This window comes from Schistocerca americana, chromosome 1 (genome assembly GCF_021461395.2).
Source record: "Schistocerca americana isolate TAMUIC-IGC-003095 chromosome 1, iqSchAmer2.1, whole genome shotgun sequence".
In the NCBI taxonomy this organism is placed as follows: Eukaryota; Metazoa; Arthropoda; class Insecta; order Orthoptera; family Acrididae; genus Schistocerca; species Schistocerca americana.
In genome coordinates, this window is record NC_060119.1 from 184,082,777 (window position 1) to 184,104,447 (window position 21,671).

The following is a 21,671-nucleotide window of genomic DNA, read 5'->3' on the forward strand; positions in this document are numbered from 1 at the left end:
AGCATTGTTGTTGTTCTAACCACCACAGGTTTCTCATCTGAAACTGTGCTGTGGACTGACTCATGACCAAAACTTGGGCCCTTTTATATCATCACAACAATAGGCCCTGAAACTACACATAGTTCGATGTTTAATTTACAGAAATTACAATTAAAACTTACCAGTTCATATTTTCTAAAAACTTATGGAGTTGTCTATTGGAACCTTTCCACATACAAAGAATATCATCTACATATTTGTATCAGTATACAACATATTTTGTCAGTGGTTCTCTCTTCATAAAATCAGTCTCCCACTTGTCCATGGATATTTCTGATAGTTGTTGTTGTTGTGGTCTTCAGCCCTGAGACTGGTTTGATGCAGCTCTCCATGCTATTCTATCCTGTGCAAGCTCCTTCATCTCCCAGTACCTACTGCAACCTACATCCTTCTGAATCTGCTTAGTGTATTCATCTCTTGGTCTCCCCCTACGATTTTTACCCTCCACGCTGCCCTCCAATGCTAAATTTGTGATCCCTTGATGCCTCAGGACATGTCCAAGCAACCGATCCCTTCTTCTAGTCAAGTTGTGCCACAAACTTCTCTTCTCCCCAATCCTATTCAATAGATCCTCATTAGTTACGTGATCTACCCACCTAATCTTCAACATTCTTCTGTAGCACCACATTTCGAAAGCTTCTATTCTCTTCTTGTCCAAACTATTTATCGACCGTGTTTCACTTCCATACATGGCTACACTCTATACAAATACTTTCAGAAACGACTTCCTGACACTTAAATCTATACTTGATGTCAACAAATTTCTCTTCTTCAGAAACGCTTTCCTTGCCATTGCCAGTCTACATTTTATATCCTCTCTACTTCGACCATCATCAGTTATTTTGCTCCCCAAATAGCAAAACTCCTTTAATGCTTTAAGTGTCTCATTTCCTAATCTGATTCCCTCAGGATCACCCGACTTAATTCGACTACATTCCATTATCCTCGTTTTGCTTTTGTTGATGTTCATCTTATATCCTCCTTTCAAGACACTGTCCATTCCATTCAACTGCTCTTCCAAGTCCTTTGCTGTCTCTGACAGAATTACAATGTCATCGGTGAACCTCAAAGTTTTTATTTCTTCTCCCTGGATGTTAATACCTACTCCAAATTTTTCTTTTGTTTCCTTTACTGCTTGCTCAATATACAGATTGAATAACATCGGGGAGAGGTTACAACCCTGTCTCACTCCCTTCCCAACCACTGCTTCCCTTTCATGCCCCTTGACTCTTATAACTGCCATCTGGTTTCTGTACAAATTGTAAATAGCCTTTCGCTCCCTGTATTTTACCCCTGCCACCTTTAAAATTTTAAAGAGAGTATTCCAGTCAACATTGTCAAAAGCTTTCTCTAAGTCTACAAATGCTAGAAACGTAGGTTTGCCTTTCCTAAGTCTTTCATCTAAGATAAGTCGTAAGGTCAGTATTGCCTCACATGTTCCAGTGTTTCTACGGAATCCAAACTGATCTTCCCCGAGGTCGGCTTCTACCAGTTTTTCCATTCGTCTGTAAATAATTCGTGTTAGTATTTTGCAGCTGTGACTTATTAAACTGATAGTTCAGTAATTTTCACATCTGTCAACACCTGCTTTCTTTGGGATTGGAATTATTATATTCGTCTTGAAGTCTGAGGGTATTTCGCCTGTCTCGTACATCTTGCTCACCAGATGTTAGAGTTTTGTCAGGACTGGCTCTCCCAAGGCCGTCAGTAGTTCTAATGGAATGTTGTCTACTCCCGGGGCCTTGTTTCAACTCAGGTCTTTCAGTGCTCTGTCAAACTCTTCACGCAGTATCGTATCTCCCATTTCATCTTCATCTACATCCTCTTCCGTTTCCATAATATTGTCCTCAAGTACATCGCCCTTGTATAGACCCTCTATATACTCCTTCCACCTTTCTGCCTTCCCCTCTTTGCTTAGAACTGGGTTTCCATCTGAGCTCTTGATATTCATACAAGTGGCTCTCTTTTCTCCAACGGTCTCTTTAATTTTCCTGTAGGCTGTATCTATCTTACCCCTCGTGAGATAAGCCTCTACATCCTTACATTTGTCCTCTAGTATGGGGGATAAATGTGAGCCTATTGCCCGACCATCTGTTTGCTGGTAATAGCTCCCTTCTAAGCAGTAATAATTTTGATTGAAATAACATTCCCCTCTACTAGCAATGCTCAGCTGATTTTCTAGAGTTATTTTGTGTGAATACAATGATTGTGGCACAATATTTATACAGTCTTGCACTGGAATACATATGAACAAGCTATGCACATCAAAAGAGACTAATGTTGCATTTGTTGGAACCTTAAGGGGAGTTGGAATGCCGGAAAATGGAAAAAATTCACATTTTCAGTTTTTAACCTTATAACTTAATTTGAAATTTTCTGCTTAAAATGGTGCAAAATTTGTTAAGAAATTCCAATTGGAAGTATTTTTATTTAATTTTTCAAAATTACATGTGCGCCCAGCAAAGTTACCCATCTTGTGATTTGTACACATTTAAATCTTCGCATTTCCGAAAACATTACATATAGAAGGCTGTGGATTTCACTCTTCAGTTGTAGAATCTTTGATCCTTCCATAGGTACCATTGTTTTTACGACTAGCTGTGTTTATTGTTCAGTTTTTGATCTGTGAGTGTTTGTTTTGAGCCTCGAGTTTAGTTTGTCGCTCATTTGGAGTTTGTTATCTGTCTTGTTTTGACTTTCAGTGGTGAGTGCGTAGTTTCTACGATGCCTAGGAGTGCATCATTATTTAAAAAGCGAAAGTTTCGCGGTAATAGATTTACAAATAACGTTTGTTCAAGTGATTCTGCTTCAGCACCTGTTGATGCTGGTGAAAGTTCTGACGTTTGTACAGCTGAGATGTGTGAAGGAGACACGCCCACCAGTGCATCAAAAAAGAAGTTATCAAACTGTGCAAGTGAAATTACAGATGAAGCTTCTAATGAACAATATGTTTTAGTCGACTTTCCTGTTTTTACTGAGTTTATGAAGAAATGTTTGTGTTGTAATCTTTGTGGAGGTTCTTTTGATATGAACATAACAAAATCTATAGGACTTTCCTGCAAAATTGCTATAGTTTGTGCCAGTTGTGAAAATGAGACCTGTTTTTGGAGCTCTAAAACATGCAGTAGCAATTTGTTTGAGAGTAATATCAGGCTAATGTATGCAATGAGAGCAATTGGTAAAGGACATACTGCTGCTCAAACATTTTGTGCCATAATGAATCTTCCACCTCCACCTGCTAAAATTGACAATTACACTGAAGTGATAGGAGATGCTGTTCAGTCTGTAGCAGATTTATCAATGAAAGCTGCTGCCAGTGAAGCAAAATATATAAATGAAGGAAACCCAGATATCCCTGTTGCTTTTGATGGAACCTGGCAGAAAAGGGGTCACACATCCAAAAATGCTGTTGCTACTGTTACTAGTGTGGACAGCGGTAAAGTTTTGGACTATGAAGTGCTCACTAAACATTGTTACCATTGTGCATCTGGTAAGATAGAAGCAGCTCACATATGTAGCAAGAATTATGAAGGTACGAGTGGAGGCATGGAGGCTGCCGCTGCTGTGAAAATGTTTAGCAGATCAGAAAAAGAACGGGGAGTATTTTACACAAAATTCCTTGGAGATGGGGACTCCAAGGCATACAAAAGTGTTACAGAATCCATGCCATATGTCAATAAGACAATAACTAAACTAGAATGTGTCGGTCATGTTCAGAAACGAATGGGCACTCGTCTAAGGAAACTGAAACAGAATCTGAAGGACAAAATTTTGTCAGATGGTAAAACCATTAGAGGTCGCCTGTCAGATAAAATTATAAATGAATTACAACAATACTATGGTATGGCAATAAGAAATAATGCAAATAATTTGCAGGAAATGAGACAAGCTGTATGGGCCACATATTTACATCGATCATCAACTGATGATAATCCTCAACATTTTGCTTGTCCAGATGGTCCTCAGTCATGGTGCAATTATAGAAAATCTCAAGCTACTGGGGATCCTTATCACCATAAAAATTATATTCCATTGGCTGTTATGGAAGTAATTAAACCAATATATAGAGACTTGGGGCATCCTGATCTTCTGCGAAAATGTCTTCATGGTTGTACCCAGAATCAAAACGAGTCGTTCAACAACCTCATTTGGACTCGTGTACCTAAGAATGTATTTGTTGGGATAAAAACATTGAAATGGGGAGTCAGTGATGCTGTTATTTCATTCAATGATGGTCATATGGGTAGGCTAAAGGTCATGGCAAGGCTCGGCATTGCTCCTGGTATCAACACCATCAGAGGTCTTCAGCTTCTGGACAGCGTGCGAGTAAGGAAGGCTCAGTATGCAGCTGAATTTAATACAAAAAAAGCAAGGGCAGCAAGGAGAAGAAAGCTTCTAGGTGAAGAAGAAGAACTAGAAGATGACCCTGATTACTCTGCTGGACACTTTTGATAATAGAATAAAAGGTATTTGTGAATTTTCATAATAAATTACTTTAATCGCATTTTCTGGCATTTGACATTTTTAGTGTTACATGTACCTTTATCTCATAAACCACTCAACCAACAACATTCAAATTTTCAGAAATGCTGCAAAACAGTTCAAAGAGGCCACTGAACTAGAATCATGACAAGAACTGGCTTATTCTCTGAACTAGGGAAGTTTATGTTATACTTTTTCCAATAAAAAATGGCTTAATGGTAAAAAATTCATAAATACTATACCAACAAAAAGAAAACATTGGTTCTAGTTCAGTGGGCTCACAATATATGCTGAAAACCTCTGCCAGAATTTCAAAGTTCTGAAGATAATAGTTCCAAAGAAAAAGGTACACAAAGTTAGCAAATTTAACATTGGCGAGATAGGGCATTCCAACTCCCCTTAACATCTGTTAACTTGTTAACTAAATCTAAACTGTCCTTAATGCTATATTTCCCTTTGAAGCTCAGCTTCTTCTTGATGATGACGAGTCTTTTGGCAGTCTTGAGTACTGGAGCATGTATTGCAGATACCACTGGACAGATTGGCACTTCTGGTTTGCAGAGCTTTGGTAAACCATGCAAAAGAAAAACAACCCGCTATCACGAAAAGTGGGGTTTATAAAATCACATGCCGAGAGTGTCAGCCTTGTTACATTGGACAGATGGGGAGGTCAATCAGTACCAGGCTTAAGGAACACCACAGAAGCTGGAGATTGAGGAAGCCTGATTTAGCCTTTGCAGAACATTGCCTGAACACTAACCACAAATACTCAATATATGTACAAGCCTTACACAAAGAGGAAACGGGGGCCAAACTCGACCAATTAGAAATCATAGAAATTAAAAAATAGATGTGTATAACCCCACACCTAATATTAAATGAGCAAACTCAATTCAATTATTCGCCTCTTTTAGATGAGATCACAACCGCAGGATAGACCAAAGCTTTGGGCCCCAGTCCACCGTAGTTAAAAATATCTTAGCTGATGCATAACTCTAGGCTGGTCATTGTAGTATAATTGGTGAATGTGTAATAACAGATGTAATTTGTTAAAAAAAAGGGTCAGTGATGTAATTGTACATTAAGCTATGGATCGATACCAAAGAAGTTCAGATTATCATTGCCTCATCATCATGTTTATCAATGTATTATCATCTTTGGGAATAAGTAATGTACTTGAAAATGGGCTTATAATCTGAAACCTAGGTTGTGCAACAACATTAATAATAAATTGTGAAAAAAGGCTAAAACAGTGTTTGTTTAATTAATTTACAATGTTTCATCAAGAACCCACAGCTGATTCAATTAAAACACATTTCATTCTTCTCTGACACCTTTGGGATTAGAACAGGAATCAAAACATAGCTGCGTTGTTTCTGTACTTGGTTCATACAACAAATTTACACATTATTTAACATAAGTTTCTTGAATATGGTCATACATTAATGGAAGTGGACACATGCATAGTGCAACTGAATGTGCAATGAAATATGTACTTGTTTATACCCTGCAGGATTGACTACACATATTCAGACCAAGATCAAAAAGTTTTTGAAATAAGAAAGGTTCACCTTATGCAGTACACGAATTGAAAAATGCAGAATTCAAGGATTTGTTTAAAAATTCTGCATCTATCATTAAAAACAGAAGTAGTGACAGTCTCAGAAATAAAGTTAACTGGTTAAAAGTTAAATTCAAGGCAAGAGTGACAGTACAGATACAATCACTCATGAGATTATAAGGAAATACATACATCTGGTAAAGGACATCATTTAAATATGGAAATATTGACTTACAAGATCTTCATCCTAAGATTCTGCCAATAAGTGGAAAGAAAAAGAAGTGACATTGATGCAAAAATGGAGTCATTCCTGAGGAATTTTGTACTTAGTATAAGTCTCTTCCTACTTCAACTGCAGCCACCGACACAGTTCCTGAACCTGGTATAGAAGAAAGTGACAATAGTGACGCAGATGTATAAAGTGCAGGAAAAAAATAACTTCTTCATTGTTTTATAATCATTTAGTGATTTAATAAAATGACTGGATACACTGATTCCATTTACGTAGTGATTTGTTTTCGATATAGCTGTGCGCGAGTTGTTAAGTAACTTGAATGATGTTTGTCCAAACCATATAAGTGCAGCAATATGTCTATTTTCTGTTAATTATTAAAAAATAATCAGTTAACTAGCCAGTCATGCATTAAGCTTTTCTACAAGACATCATTATTGCAAGAACCTTTGTGGATAAAGCTAAAATTCATGTACGTGCTGAAATAATTGCTGTGTGTGTGTGTGTGTTTTCTGTATCCCACAATCTGGAAAGATTTAAAGGATGAATCAATAAATCAATTAGCTAATTACTGCAGTGGAATAATCCCTGTGATGACACAATTATTTGTAGCTTATAAAGGAAACTAAAAATTCAATTTTCTCGGTACTTTCTAAAACATAGTTAGCAAATTTTGCAGTAAGCCCATGATATCTAACGCAGCTGGAGCCAAGAAGCAATGCTTAAAATAGTAATTAAATTCATGTGACTGAGATACCATGTTCTGTGAAAAATGTGTGCAAGCAGAAGCCACTGTGAAAATGTTGAGAATGGCTGCAGTGTGAAATGTTGTTCACTAAATGATAATAAAAAAGTACATTTAAAAAAAATTGAACTTCACCCAATTGAATTTCAACAATTTTAACTGTTATAACCAGTGAATGAACTACTTCTCTCTGATCCACTTGTTGTTTAGTTGCCCTCAGCAATGGAATCAACAGTGCAAAACTTTCATTCAGTGGTTTAGATTCATGATTGAAATATTGATCACGATTTATAAATTACGTATGGCACTCACTGAAGTTTTGACTATGGATAACTCACTCCACACTAATCATAACATATTGGCAATGTATTCGTACTTAGAATGATGTGAGATAGAAATTACCTTACAATTATACAGGAAATCACAATGATGCCAAATAGTATAATGTAGCATCTGCATAATATGAAGGACATTATTTATCTCATTACCTGTGATTAGGTTTTGCTTGCAGAAACACGCCAGCTAGTTTGTGAAGTGCACATGATATAGCTGGGAGGCAGAGTAAGAGGTAAATACGTGCTTGATATGGTCCAAAATCTCCAAGGTGTTGCAGAACATCATCATAGGCCATCTTTCTGTAAAGAATACATCTTATTCAGTGCTATTATGTGTGCACACAATCTTTAAGATATACCACAGTCTATTAACTATTTAGAATGAGTGAGATAAACAAAGTGTGAAAAAAAGCCTATACTGCTAGCAACTTGGGACTGCTTACTTACACTGATATAAAATTGTAGACATGACAAAATTCAAACAGTACATCAACCACATCATGGTGAATTTGATGTATGTTGAAGGCACCATAACAATGTTATACAGCTAACAAAATAAAAGTTAAAAAAGCTTCAATAATGAAAATAGATTAATGAACTACGTGGCTAAACATAACTTTCTTTGCAATGAACAATTCAGTTTCAGGCCACAAGAAGGTACAGAGTCTGCTACAGCACAGTTAAGAAAAGTTGTTCTTGAAACACTGGACAACACTGAACACATATCTGGCACCTTCTTGGGTCTGTCAAAAGCTTTTGGCACTGTTGACTACAGAATCCTATAACATAAACTAGAAATACTGGGAATAAGAGGTGTGAGAAATTAGTGATTTGAGTGTTATCTAGAAAACAGAGAGAAATGAGTTGAAATTTCATGTACTTCAAGACGATTACTAGTAAAACGCTTACCAGACTCAAAATATATTAATATAGGAGTACCCAGGCAAATGAATTGGACCCAAATCCTCTCTCTAACTTATATTAATGATTTCTCACAGAGTGTTGAATCTGCAGAAAAAATACTGTTTGCAGGTAACAGTACCATGCTGATCACACATGAAACACAAGCACAGCTGACAAAAAACCAATGATGCTCTCAAGGATTTGCACAGATGATCATTGGACAATAAAGAGACACTAAATATAAAGAAGACAGACTGTATGAGCATCCGATTAAATAAAATACACAATGGTGCTACATTAAAAGTCAACAATGCTGTACTAGAAAGTGTAAATCAGGCCAAATTCTTGGACGAATATAGGCTGCCAGCTGAAATGGGCAGAAAACTGAAGGTTTTGGCAAGTAGAGTATCTACACCTTGTTATGGGCTTTGAATTCTTGCTCCAGTTTGCAACATTTCATGCCTCCAAGTGACCTATTTTGGATAAATACATTTAGTCCTCAGTTATGGGATAGTGTTTTGGGGAATAAGTGTTGGGAACATCCAGATTGTGTCTCAGGTATGGAAAAAGGCTGAGCGAATAATGACATATAGCAGCAGTAAGCATGTTGTGCTGAGTGATTTTAGATGCTAGAAATTTTGACTGTCCCTTGTGAATGTATACTGCAGAATATAATGTACATTAGAAAAAATATTCATCTGTACGAACACAAACAGCTCAATACATGAGAATGGAACCAGAGCATGTCACGGTTTGCATTTAAACAGGAAAAACAAGTCTAACACCCAAAACAATGTGTGACATCATGACTAAATCTGTACAACAGCTGACCCTGGGAAATTAATTTTGTGGCACATAGCGTCCACCACAGTGGCCAGATGTTAATGGTCACTTCTTTGGCATTTTCAATGAATCCTGAGATTTGAAATGCACACAGCCCACTGCACTGTTGTCATGCCCTGATGCATTTGGATGCATTTGCAGCCTCATGAATGAGAAAATGCCAGAGAAGTGACCATTAAAAACTGTCCACTGCAGCAAAAACTGTGCACCACAGGGTGGGAACAGAGAAAGGGATAGGTGAGTGAAGGATGGTGACTAATGAAAGTTGAGGCTAGGAGGGTTATGGGAATGTAGGATATATGGCAGGGAGAGCTCACACTGGTGTAGTTCAGAAAAGCTGTTGTTGGTAGAAATAATCAAGATGGCACAGGCTGTGAAGCAGTCATTGAAATGAATTGTGTGTTGGGCAGTGTGTTCAGCAACTGGGTGGTCTATATGTTTCTTGGCCTCAGTTTGTTGGTTGCCATTCATGCAGACAGCTTGTTGATTGTCATGTCCATGTAGTACACAACACAGTGGTTACAGTTTAGCTTTTAGATCAGATGAATGGTTTCACAGGTAGCCCCGCCTTTGATGGAATAGATTATGCTTGTAATAGGATTGTAGTAGGTGGTGGAGGTGGGAGGATATTGGGACAGGTCTTCCATCTGGGTCTATTAAAGAGATATGAGCCATGAGTCAAGGGCCTGGGAGCACTGGTTTAGTAGAGATGGATGAGGATATTGTGTAGGTTCGGTAGGCTATGGAATAACACTGCAGAAGTAGCGGGAAGGATAGTGCTTAGGACATTCCTCATTTCACAGCTTGGTGAGAGGTTATCAAAATCCTGGCAGAGAATGTGATTCATTTGCTCCAGTCCTGGGTGGTAGTGAGTCACAGGGGAATGCTCCTCTGTGACTCGACATTGGGACTTTGGGACTTGGTGGGTGGCTGGTGAGATAAGGCAAGGGGTTATCTGTTTCTGAACAAGGTAGGGAGAGTAATTACGGTCTGGGATGGTCTCAATGAGACCACTGATGTATTTTGAGAGGGAATGCTCATCACAACAGATGCAATGGCCACAGGTGGCTAGGCTGTATGGAACGGACTTCTTTATATGGAATGAGTGGCAGCTATCAAAGTGGAGGCATTGTTCATGGTTGGTAGGTCTGATGTGGAGGTACTGATGTAGCCATTTTCGAGGCGGAGGTCACTATCGAGGAAGTTGACTTGTTGGGTTGAGGAGGACCAGATGAAATGAAAGGGGGAATAGGTGTTGAGGTTCTGGAAAAATGCTAATATATGTCCTCACCCGTGATCCATATTATGAAGATATCATCACTGAATCTGAACTAAGTGAGGGATTTGGGATTCTGGGTGGTTATGAAGGATTCCTCTAGATGGTCCATGAATGGGTTGCCTTAGGGTGCTGCAATACAGGTGCTGTTGCTGTATCCTGGATTTATTTGTAGGTGATGCCTTCAAACAAGAAGTAATTGTGGGTGAGGATATAGTTGGTCATAGTTACCAGGAAGGAGGCTGTAGGTTGGGAATCCATCAGGCATTGGGAAAAGGAGTGTTCAAATAGAGGAAAGGCCATGGGCATTAGGGATGTTTGTGTAAAGCGAGGGGACATCAGTAATGACGAGCAGGGCACAGTGTGGTAAAGGAACGGAGAGTCGGTTGAGAAAATGAATGGTATCTTTTATGTAGGCAGGTAGGTTATGGGTAAATGATTCTATTGGGAGGAGGGGGGGACACAGCGTTCAGCCAAAATGGAACATGTTCGGTGGTTGTGTTTATGGACTTTAGGAAGCATGTAGAAGGCAGGAGTTCGGGGAGTGGTAGGGATGGGGGAAGAGATAAACTCCAGGGAGATGTTCTGGGATGGACTTTAGGATTTTATAGAGACTGGAGATCCTGCTGGATTTCTGAAATGAGGTCACTGTGGCAGGGTTCATAGGTGGATGAATCTGACAGCTGGTGGAGTTCTTCGACCAGAAAGTCCTTTCAGTTCAAAAAAATGGTGTTGGAGCCTTTGTCAGTAGGCAGAATTATGAGATTGGGATCAGTTTTTAGGTGGTGCATACCAGTTCTTTCTGTGGATGTAAGGTTTGCTTGCATGCTGAGGTGTTTGGTGAATGATGGTGAAGCAAGCTTTGACGTTAAGAAATTCTGGGAAGTCAAGAGGGAATGACTTGGGGCAGTGGAAGTGTATCATGGTTGAATGGACGAGTGAGCTGAGTTAGAAGGGGTTCAATATTGGTTTTGGATTGTGTCTGGTTGGTGGTGAAAAAGTGTTTGCACTGTAGTGACTGGGAGAAAGAGAGAAGGTCTTTCACAAGTTCAGCATGACAGAATTTTGGAGTGGGGCAAAAGGTATGGCCTTTGCAAAGAACTGATACTTCTGTGGAACTAAGTCTTTTGCAGGAAAGGTTCATGATTGAGTTTTGGGTCTGTTTAGGTTCTGGATTTTTTATGGTGGAGGGAGGGAGGTTTTGAGGGCGGGGTAAATGTAGTAGGTCTGTGAGGCAGAGTTTGTCAGCAATAGGGGGATGTGTGGGAGGTTTGGATGCTGTTATAAAGGTGGTAATCCAAGGCAGGAGTAGGAAGTGAACAGACTGGAGGGCTTTTTTGAGGTGGTGTTGTGCCTGCTGCTCTAGTTCTGGAGGGTAAAAGTTTCCGTGTGTGAGATGAGATACAGGAATTTCGGATTGTACAGCAATTTTATGGATGGAAAGAAGGTACTGTGAGGACGTTTGGGCCTGATTTATATGGTTTTGCAGGACTATGTTGGTGAGGGTTAAGGATTGATGCAGTCTGAACAGAAGAAGGTCAATGTACAGTGTGTTAACTGTAAGACGGCAGAGTTGTGAGGGGAGTGCGGGGAGAGGAGGAAGCAAGCATTGGCTGTCGAGGGGAGAGGAGCCGTTGGGGGGGGGGGGGGGGGGGGGGGACAAGGCACGCCTACCAGTTGCAGTGCTGGCACTACAAATTGCACGTCATGCTTATACGAAAGCAGACAAAGGGCTTGGAAGTAAAACTCGCTTTAAATGTTGTTCATAAACGAAACTGAAATCGTCATGTACATTAAAATCTATATATAGAAAAATGAATGTATGTATGTTCGTCTAGTATGTGCTCACAAACCATTCATCCAATTGCAATGAAACTTTGGTGAGTTGTTCTCCGAACGCACAAAATCTTCCAATGCTACGTATGCTTTGTCCTGTGTATGCAGCAGCTCTCACTGAAGATTTGTAAATGGGGTGAAGCAATTTTTTCTGCTCCCTTTCCCTTTCGCAGCATTCAATCACACACAATATAATTTTGCGAGCATCGCTACGTAATATTGGTTTCCTTCTAACCGTAGGCGTACCGGTAGGGGTTGTTGGCGACTCCCGAGATGGACCAGCAACTGCCTCTTCACTCATTTTGATAATGTTTAGCACAACTGCACAATAAAAACACGCAGAACAGTACAGCGCAAAACAATAACGAACCAGACGACAATGGCTACCTTGTACAACACAGTCAGCTATGTAATGTTGGCAGCAGTCGAAACTGCGTGCCTACCGAAGCCTCCCGACGTTTACCGACTTCTACCGATTCAGGACTAGGGAGAGGTCTGCCATCTAAAAGTTTACGCACTGTAGAAGGAAGGGTGGCAGCCAGAAATGGGTAATTTGATGGTCAGGCCATTTGGGGGAATTCCATGAGGCAGACAGCAATGCAGGAATAGTATGTGGGAGTGGATTCTGACGAGGAATAAGAAAAATTTTCTGTATTTGTGCAGAAGGAAGGAAGATAAAAACGCGTAAAAATCCGTAAATAATGTATAAATACAAGAGAAAACGTCCGCAAAAATACGTCATGATAGGTGGAGAAAATCACAAAAATGTCTGAAAGGATTAAGTATGAAGAAACAAGATAGAACTTGAGTGAGTAGGTCGATAGAAAAAGGCGAAAACGAACTGAAATCGACGTGAAAACATGTCTGAACGGATTAAGTATGAAGAAACAGGACAGAACTTGAGTGAGTAGGTCGATAGAAAAAGGCGAAAACGAACTGAAATCGACGTGAAAACACAATGAGATCAAAGGTAAAAATAAATAAATAGCCCATAATGTGGGATGGAGGTCAGTGGGCAGACATGTATGTAGAAGAAGAACAGCAGATGTGACTAGAGTAGTGAGGCTAGTGTGTGTGAACTGGAGTAAGAGAGGGGAAAGAAGCAATACCTCCACTTCAACAGCTGCCACCTATTCCATACCAAGAAGTCCCATCCATACAGCGTAGCTACCTGTGGCCACTGCATCTGTAGTGACAAGCATTTTCTCTCAAAATACATCAAGGGTGTCACTGAAACTACACAATATCCTCATCCATCCCTACTAAACCCTCACTCCTAATCCCTTGCAGAAGCAAGATCTGACCCATGCATCCTCCCACCACTGCACCTACTCCAGTCCTGTTACAAGGACCATCTATCCCTTCAAAGGCAGAGCTGCCTGTGAAACCAGTCATGCGATCTACAAGCTAAGCTGCAATGACTGTGCTGTGTCCTACATGGGCATAGCAACCAACAAGCTGTCTGTCTGCATGAATGACCACTGACAAACTGTGGCCAAGAAACAGCTGAATCAACCAGATGCTGAACACACTTCCCAACACAGTATTCTTCATTTCAATGACTGATTCACAGCCAGCGCCATCTTGATCGTTCCTACCAACACCAGCTTTTCTGAACTGCACAAGTGTGAACTCTCCCTGCAATGTATCCTACATACCTGTAACCCTCCTGACCTCAACCTTCATGAGTCACTGTCCTTCAACCATCTATCCCCTTTCGTGTTCCCACTCCAGCCCTACACGCCCTCCTATTCCACGGATGTACCCACAGTCTTTTTACTTCAATCCTTTTCCACTTCCCCCACCCCCCCCACCCCCCCACCCACCTCACACCCTGCCCTCTGTCTAGCCTTCCAACTGCATCTAGATGCCCTATGCTCCCCCACCTCATCCCTGTATGCTTCCACAAGCAGCACTTTTCTGTCCCCACCCTAACCTGATATCCCTGCCCCTACCCATCCCAGTCTCCTCCTTACCTCCACTATCCAGATTGCTTCTCCCATCACACATTGTAGCTCGCAGCCTGGCCTCAGCAGCCAGAGACAGTAGTAATGTGTGTGTGAATTGCATTTGTATGAATGTGTGTGTGTGTGTGTGTGTGTGTGTGTGTGTGTGTGTGTGTGTGTGTGTGTGTGTGTGCGTACGTGTCTGATTCAGAAGAAGGCCTTTTGTCGAAAGCTTGCCTGTTTAGCAGCCTTATTGTTGTGCCTGTCTGTGACTCAGCATCTCCGTTATATGGTGAGTAGCAATCTATCCTTTTCATAACATTGTCACTGTTGTGTATGTTATTTAATAAGAACAATTGTATCAACCAGTGATGACACCCATACAAAATGCACTGTATGACAGGTAGCACAATCAATCAACAATCATATGAACTGTGAATAAATCTTGGTTCTCTAAAGTTACTCAATCACGTTTCATGAAAATATAATTTTTTAAGGCAACATCAAACAAATGTAATTTCAATATTTAATCCAGCTTCATTAGAAATAACTATGCACAGAATGAACACTATTCAGGACAATTGGAGACTGGAGATGTATGTACGAGGGTCACTCCAAAAGAAATGCACACTATTTTTGTAAAAATACACTTTTCATTCTGCATGTGTGAAAGTTTTACAGTGTGCAGATACATCCTTCCCACTTGTTTTCAAACTCAGTTCAACCTGTTCCCGTGAGTGGCGCTGCCACAGCATGTCTTCAAGATGGTTGCTACACTTGATTTTCGTCAGAAGCAACATGCTGTCATAGAATTCCTGTGCTGTGAAAACGAGACAGTGGGAAACATCCACAAGAGGTTGAGAAAGGTGTATGGAGATGCTGCTTTCGATCGCATTACAGTTAGTTGGTGGGCAAGCAGGTTATGTGATGAAAGCAGGCACGGCAATATTGAGGATTGTCCTTGCAGCGGCAGCCTCGTACTGCACACACTCCAGACAATGTGCAGAGAGTTAACGAATTGGTGACTGCTGACAGACACATCACAGTGAACGAATTGTCACTATAGGTTGGGATAGGGGAAGGAAGTGTTTGCAGAGTACTAAAAGTGTTGGCGTTAAAAAGGTTTTGTGCCAGGTGGGTTCCCAGGTTGTTGACACTTTTTTATGGAGAAATCGAGCCAAATGGTATATGTGTTTCATTAAGACCACAGTTGTTATTTTATTTCAATAAAATGAAACATATTTGGTGACAGAAATACGCATTTCCTTGGAGTTGCAAGACAGACTTAAAATACCTTCACTGTTTTCAGAAATAGCCTCAGAAAAAAGTAGGCCTCTTGAAAGAAGTGTAAGGCAGGCAGAGAAGAGTTGTGTAGGCTAACCACCAATAGGTAAACACCAATAAAATGTTGGTTCTGCTATGTTTGTTATTGTTGATTATTACCGACTCTGTTATGTTTATTATTTTACAGGTATTGTGTGATTTTTCTTTTGAGATATATGAGTACGGAGCATACAATCTGCCAGCGACTGCCACAATATTCTTCATCTTATGATCCATACTTTATAATATACTTTACAAATTACTTCTGAAGTGATTAAATGTACTAAAATAAATAAAATGTATATAAAATGCTGCACTGTACAATGCACTTGTGGTGAGACACTCTTAATTCCTGAAATCCATTGCCCCTGGTCTCTCGCCTGCTGAGGAGCACCGCAGTCCTGGGTCCATGGAAAAACCACGAAAATCTGCCGCATTACACCACACACAGACAGACCTGGCCTGTGGACAGATCTGTGGGACTAGATCCGATGGGCAGGGCCTGCACATTAGTGGGAAATGAGAGGCTTCAGATTGGTAGCCCTGATCCATTAGAGATGCCCACAGAAATGGCCTGTCGTTTTGGTTTGTCACGGAAATCTACTCACGTGGCCAACTGTTCATGTGTCACAGACAGGAAGTTGATGAAATGAGGCCACAGTGATCCATCCATGTGACAGATAACTTGTGCGAGTACTCTGAGAATCAATATTAATGAGACTTCCTGGCAGATTAAAATTGTAAGCCAGACTGAGACTCAAACTCGGGACCTTTGCCTTTCACGAGCAAGTGCTCTACCATCTGAGCTGCTCAAGCACGACTCACGACCCGTGCTCACGGCTTTACTTCTGCCAGTATCTCGTCTCCTTCCTTCCAAACTTCATAGAAGCTCTTCTGCAGGAGACATACAGGTCATGCAAAACTTATGAAGAATATTGGATTGGTGCAGAAGTCGGTAGCATTTTTCCGTAAGTTTAATAAACACAACAGGAACACATAACTGAGACTTCACTCGTCAATAATATATTCTCCTTCACTATTGATAACAGACTGCCAGCACTGGGGTAACTTTTCGATTCCATGACTGTTGACATCACGGGGTTTGAGACTGAACTCGTCAAACATTGTTCAGAGCGCATTTTCATCCGGAAAGGAAGTTCCTTGGAGGTTGTTTGATAGAAAGCAGAAAATCAGAGAATCTTAGGGCTCAAGGTCAGATGAATAAGTTGGGTGTGCAAAGACTTCCCAACCCAATTCCTGTATAGGGTCCTATGTCAGTCTAGCAGAATGCGGGCGGGCATTGTCGTGGAGTAGCATCAATTCATGCAGTCTTCCTGGTCGTCGTTCTTGAACTGCGTCTGCATGACGTCTCAGTTGATAATAAATGTCAGCAGTGATGGTTACATCTCAGGTGTGTGTGGTTTGGGGATCTTGTGGGTGCCCAATAGCAAGGTTATCAGGGCCCTAACAATGATTAAAATAAACGAATGTGTATAATGTGTATAAGAACGAAAACTGTCATACACGCATGCACACGAAATGACCACACAATTACTCTGTCGCACAGGCACTCTCACATGCACTAAAACCAATGAGGAGGCAAGATAGTTAGTCAAGAAATTAAAACAAAGGGAAAACAAAACACAGAAGAGCTAAAAGAACAACACAGGGAAATGTGAGTGGCTGACCACTTACAAAAAACTTGGGTGAGCCAGCCACCCTGTTGACACATTAAAATCATATCCCCAAAATCTTGTTAAAAAGTGGGACAATCCATGAAACTTTAAAACACGAACCACATTAGTTTGATCATTGCATAAAATAGACTGCAGATCCGCTGGCAAATCCGCTGGTCGCCAAATAAAATGCGGTCCAATAAAATGTGGTGCACCGTGATCTGCACGCCACAAGCACCACACATCGGAGGGTCCTCTCGCCGGAGTAAAAATCCATGTTTCATAGGGCTGTGGCCGATGCGAAGACGAGTAAGGAAATCCTTGTCCCGTCGATGGATTGGAAGAAAGAATGCCACAGCTGAGTTGTGGGCTTAACGACACAGAGCTTGTTGTCAGTCACTTCTAGCCACTTATGTTCCCAGCAACACAGGACTTATACCGCAACAGTGAGGTGAGGGCATGCATAGGGATAGAACACTGAAAGACCTGACGGTCACGACACGCTTCCTTGGCTGCTCGATCAGCCCTTTCATTCCTCAGAATTCCCATGTGCCCTGGTACCCAGCAGAAAGACACCTCCTTCCCGAGTCGCTGTAGTTGGATGAGGGCATCCCGGGTTAGTCTGGGTTACTTTATCTGCTGGGTACAAATGGTGACAAGAGTAAAGGGTGCTCAAACAACCTGAACATAAGAGAAATCTAATACTGGGAGAATGTCTCATCTGCTCCAGTGCCTGCAAGATTGCATATAATTCTGTGTCAAAGATGGTAAATTCGGGAGGCAGTCTGACCTTGAGGGCACGATCGGGGAAGACGACAGAGCAACCAACGGAGTCACCCTGCTTAGACCCATCCGTATAAACAGCTACATGGTTGTGGTGCTCAGATAAAACGGCAGAAAAGACCGCATTAAAAACGGAAGCGGGAGTGCTATCTCTCCTGTACCGCACCAAATCTAAAATCACTCTGGGCCGGTCCAGTAATGAGGGTGGCAGACGGTTAAAACGCTGGACTTGGGGTCGCACTGGCGCCACACTGAGTGACTCAAGCACATGCTGCACATGAGTCCCAAATGGCATTGTGGCTTGTGGACGGTTGGAAGAAAGGTGCTCCAGATGTGGACGAACAACCGTATGGTGTGCGGGTGAAGTTGGAGGTGCGAGGAACTTGCATGCTTGGCTCACCATGAGCAGCTGGCGTGAATGGTAAGTGGCAGTTCCCCCGCCTCAGCACAGAGGCTGGGTATGGGACTGGTCAAATAAGCACCCGTGGCCAGCCGAACTACCTCATGGTGGACAGCATCAATGGAAGCAATTTGTAGTACAACACACTGTCGCTGTTGCACCACTTGCATAACATTATCTTTTGTGAATGCACGCAAGTGTCTGAAAGGGGAGTTGCTGCTTTGTTTGGACTCAACAATTCCTTTGTTTTCCTTACATTAGCATAAAGCAGTGGCAGATACAGAAAAACCTCAAGGAGGTTGCACTAAAGATATCTTGAGCTACCTTTACTTTTACCGTAATAAAAAATAATCAAGTCACATGCAATGTTTAAGAAAGTTTTTTTTAAACTGATTATACACATATACAAGACAATGATATCTTATGATATAAAAATGTTGCAGTTGTGGTTCTCTTCCTTAAATGATGAATTCTATGCCCCTATACTTCCTGGCAACTTGGGCAATTACATCATCAATAGGACAATCAATGTCAGGGTGAGTGTTCAACAGAGTTAAGCCATTAAGTCGATCCTCCTTCATTGTCGACCTCAGCCATGTCTTGGTATGCCACAATGTTGAAAAACTTCTTTCTACTGTAGCAATAGATGCAGGTAGAGAAGCAAATATTTTGTACAGCATGTGCAAAGTAGGATAGTCAGATCTTGGACAAACAGACAACACTTACATAACAGAATCACGATTATTAAGAGTGTTTATGCTCGTTTGCTTGTATAGAAGAATTTCTCCCATTAGTCTCTTTTTAATCACAAAACAGTAGAATATTCACGACTTTTCTCGAACAAATGCCAGACAGAATAACGTATCGAGATCACTAGAGTGGCAGCGACTTTTCTCGTAGGTACACTACTGGCCATTAAAATTGCTACACCATGAAGATGCCGTGCTACAGACGCGAAGTTTAACCGACAGGAAGAAGATGCTGTGATATGCAAATGATTAACTTTTCAGAGCATTCACACAAGGTTGGCGCCGGTGGTGACACCTACTACGTGCAGAAATGGGGAAAGTTTCCAACAGATTACTCATACACAAACAGCAGTTGACCGGCGTTGCCTGGTGAAACGTTGTTGTGATGCCTTGTGTAAGGAGGAGAAATGCGTACCATCACGTTTCCGACTTTCATAAGGGTCGGATTGTAGCCTTTCGCTATTGCGGTTTATCGTATCGCGACATTGCTACTTGCGTTGGTCGAGAAACAGTGACTGTTAGCAGAATATGGAATCGGTGGGTTCAGGAGGGTAATACGGAACGCCGTGCTGGATACCAACGGCGTCATATCACTAGCAGGCATCTTATCCGCATGGCTGTAACGGATCGTGCAGCCATGTCTCGATCCCTGAGTCAACATATGGGGACGTTTGCAAGACAACAACCATCTGCACGAACAGTTCGACTACGTTTGCAGCAGCATTGACTATCCACTCGGAGACCACGGCTGCGGTTACCTTTGATGCTGCATCACAGACTGGTGTGCCTGCGATGGTGTACTCATCGACGAACCTGGGTGCACGAATGGCAAAAAGTAATTTTTTCGGATGAATCCAGGTTCTGTTTACAGCATCATAATGGTCGCATCCGTGTTTGGCGACATCGCGGTGAACACACATTGGAAGCGTGTATTTGTCATCGCCATACTGGCGTATCACCCGGTGTAATAGTATGGGGTGTCACTGGTTATACGTCTCGGTCACCTCTTGTTTGCATTGACGGCACTTTGAACTGTGGATGTTACATTTCAGATGTGTTACGACCCGTGGCTCTACCCTTCATTCGATCCCTGCGAAACCTTACATTTCAGCAGGATAATGCACCACCACATGTTGCAGGTCCTGTACGGGCCTTTCTGGATACAGAAAATGTTCGACTGCTGCCCTGGCCAGCACATTCTCCAGATCTATCACCAATTGAAAACGTCTAGTCAATGGTGGCCGAGCAACTGGCTCATCACAATACGCCAGTCACTACTCTTGATGAGCTGTGGTATCGTGTTGAAGCTGCATGGGCAGCTGTAAATGTACACGACATCCAAGGTCTGTTTGAATCTGTCCAGGCATATCAAGTTCGTTGTTATGGCCAGAGGTGGTTGTTCTGGGTACTGATTTCTCAGGATCTGTGCACCCAAATTGCGTGAAAATGTAATCACATGTCAGTTGTAGTATAATATATCAGTCCAATGAATACCCGTTTATCATCTGCATTTCTTCCTGGTGTAGCAATTTTAATGGCCAGCAGTGTATGTGTACAGCTATCTATGTGCCAAACAGAAACGAATAAAATACGATGACACGGACGCGGGGTGCTACATAGGAAAAGTACAACTACTCGATTCAGTCGAGTCGACTGAAGAAAGAAACGAACGAGTAGTGTGCGGGTTGACTGGCAGGGGGGGGGGGGGGGGGGGGTTGCAATGAGGTCAGCCCCACAGGGGCGTGTCCACCATATGTATCCACCACTGACATAAAGACACCATCCACTGGCATAAAGACACCATTTCTCATCACCAGTAACGATACAGGATAGGAGTGGTTGGTGTTCTTCAACAGCCAATTGATGACAAGCAAGGAGAGATGCACATATGGCCACCCAGTGATTTTTGTGATTTCGGCTTGGAGCATGTGGTACCAATCCACGCGATTTTTGAACCTTCCCCTTGCTTGCAAATGTCACACGACGGTGGGATGATCACAGGTCATTACATTTGCCAGTTCTTGAATACACTGATGTGGCTCATTGTAGATTAATGCGGTAAAACGATATTCATCAAACCCTGAAGTCTTCCTGAATGTGAAGAGTCACTAATGTCTAAGCGATCCTCCTTAAAACAAGAAAAGCATTTTCTTGCTGGGCGCTGTCCAATGGCATTATCCTTATACACGGCGCAAATGTTTCTAGCTGCCTCCACTGTTCGTCACCCCTCTATTAAACTCAGAGGAATATGTCGAAAATATTCCAATTTCTCCATTTGGTACGGTACTCCATTTTCTAGCGTCCACAGCTCCGCCCACTATCTCCAACTGACAAAATGACAATATGTTGTCTTAGATAGCAACAGTGAACTCCAAATAAAAAAACGACAATCGAAAAATAAAACCATACCAACCGGAATACTAACATGCAAAGCTAAAACTCTATGAACTTACGCACCAACATAGTATATGTTTACCATCTTGACAACTTGTAATAATGACTACTTCGCAAGCATTACCAAACCGCTTCTTGCATTCTGCGA

At 41.5% G+C, this 21,671-nt stretch overlaps 1 protein-coding gene across 1 annotated transcript in view; it reads right to left on the reverse strand.

The window, feature by feature from the left end:
- Window positions 1–21,671, reverse strand: part of LOC124621141 (organic cation transporter protein-like) — a 67,529-nt gene that overhangs the window by 26,173 nt on the left and 19,685 nt on the right. The window contains exon 2 of the mRNA XM_047147119.1: window positions 7,548–7,694. Coding sequence (XP_047003075.1) covers window positions 7,548–7,690 — 143 coding nt within the window. The 5' untranslated portion in view covers window positions 7,691–7,694. The remainder of the gene's footprint in view (window positions 1–7,547; window positions 7,695–21,671) is intronic.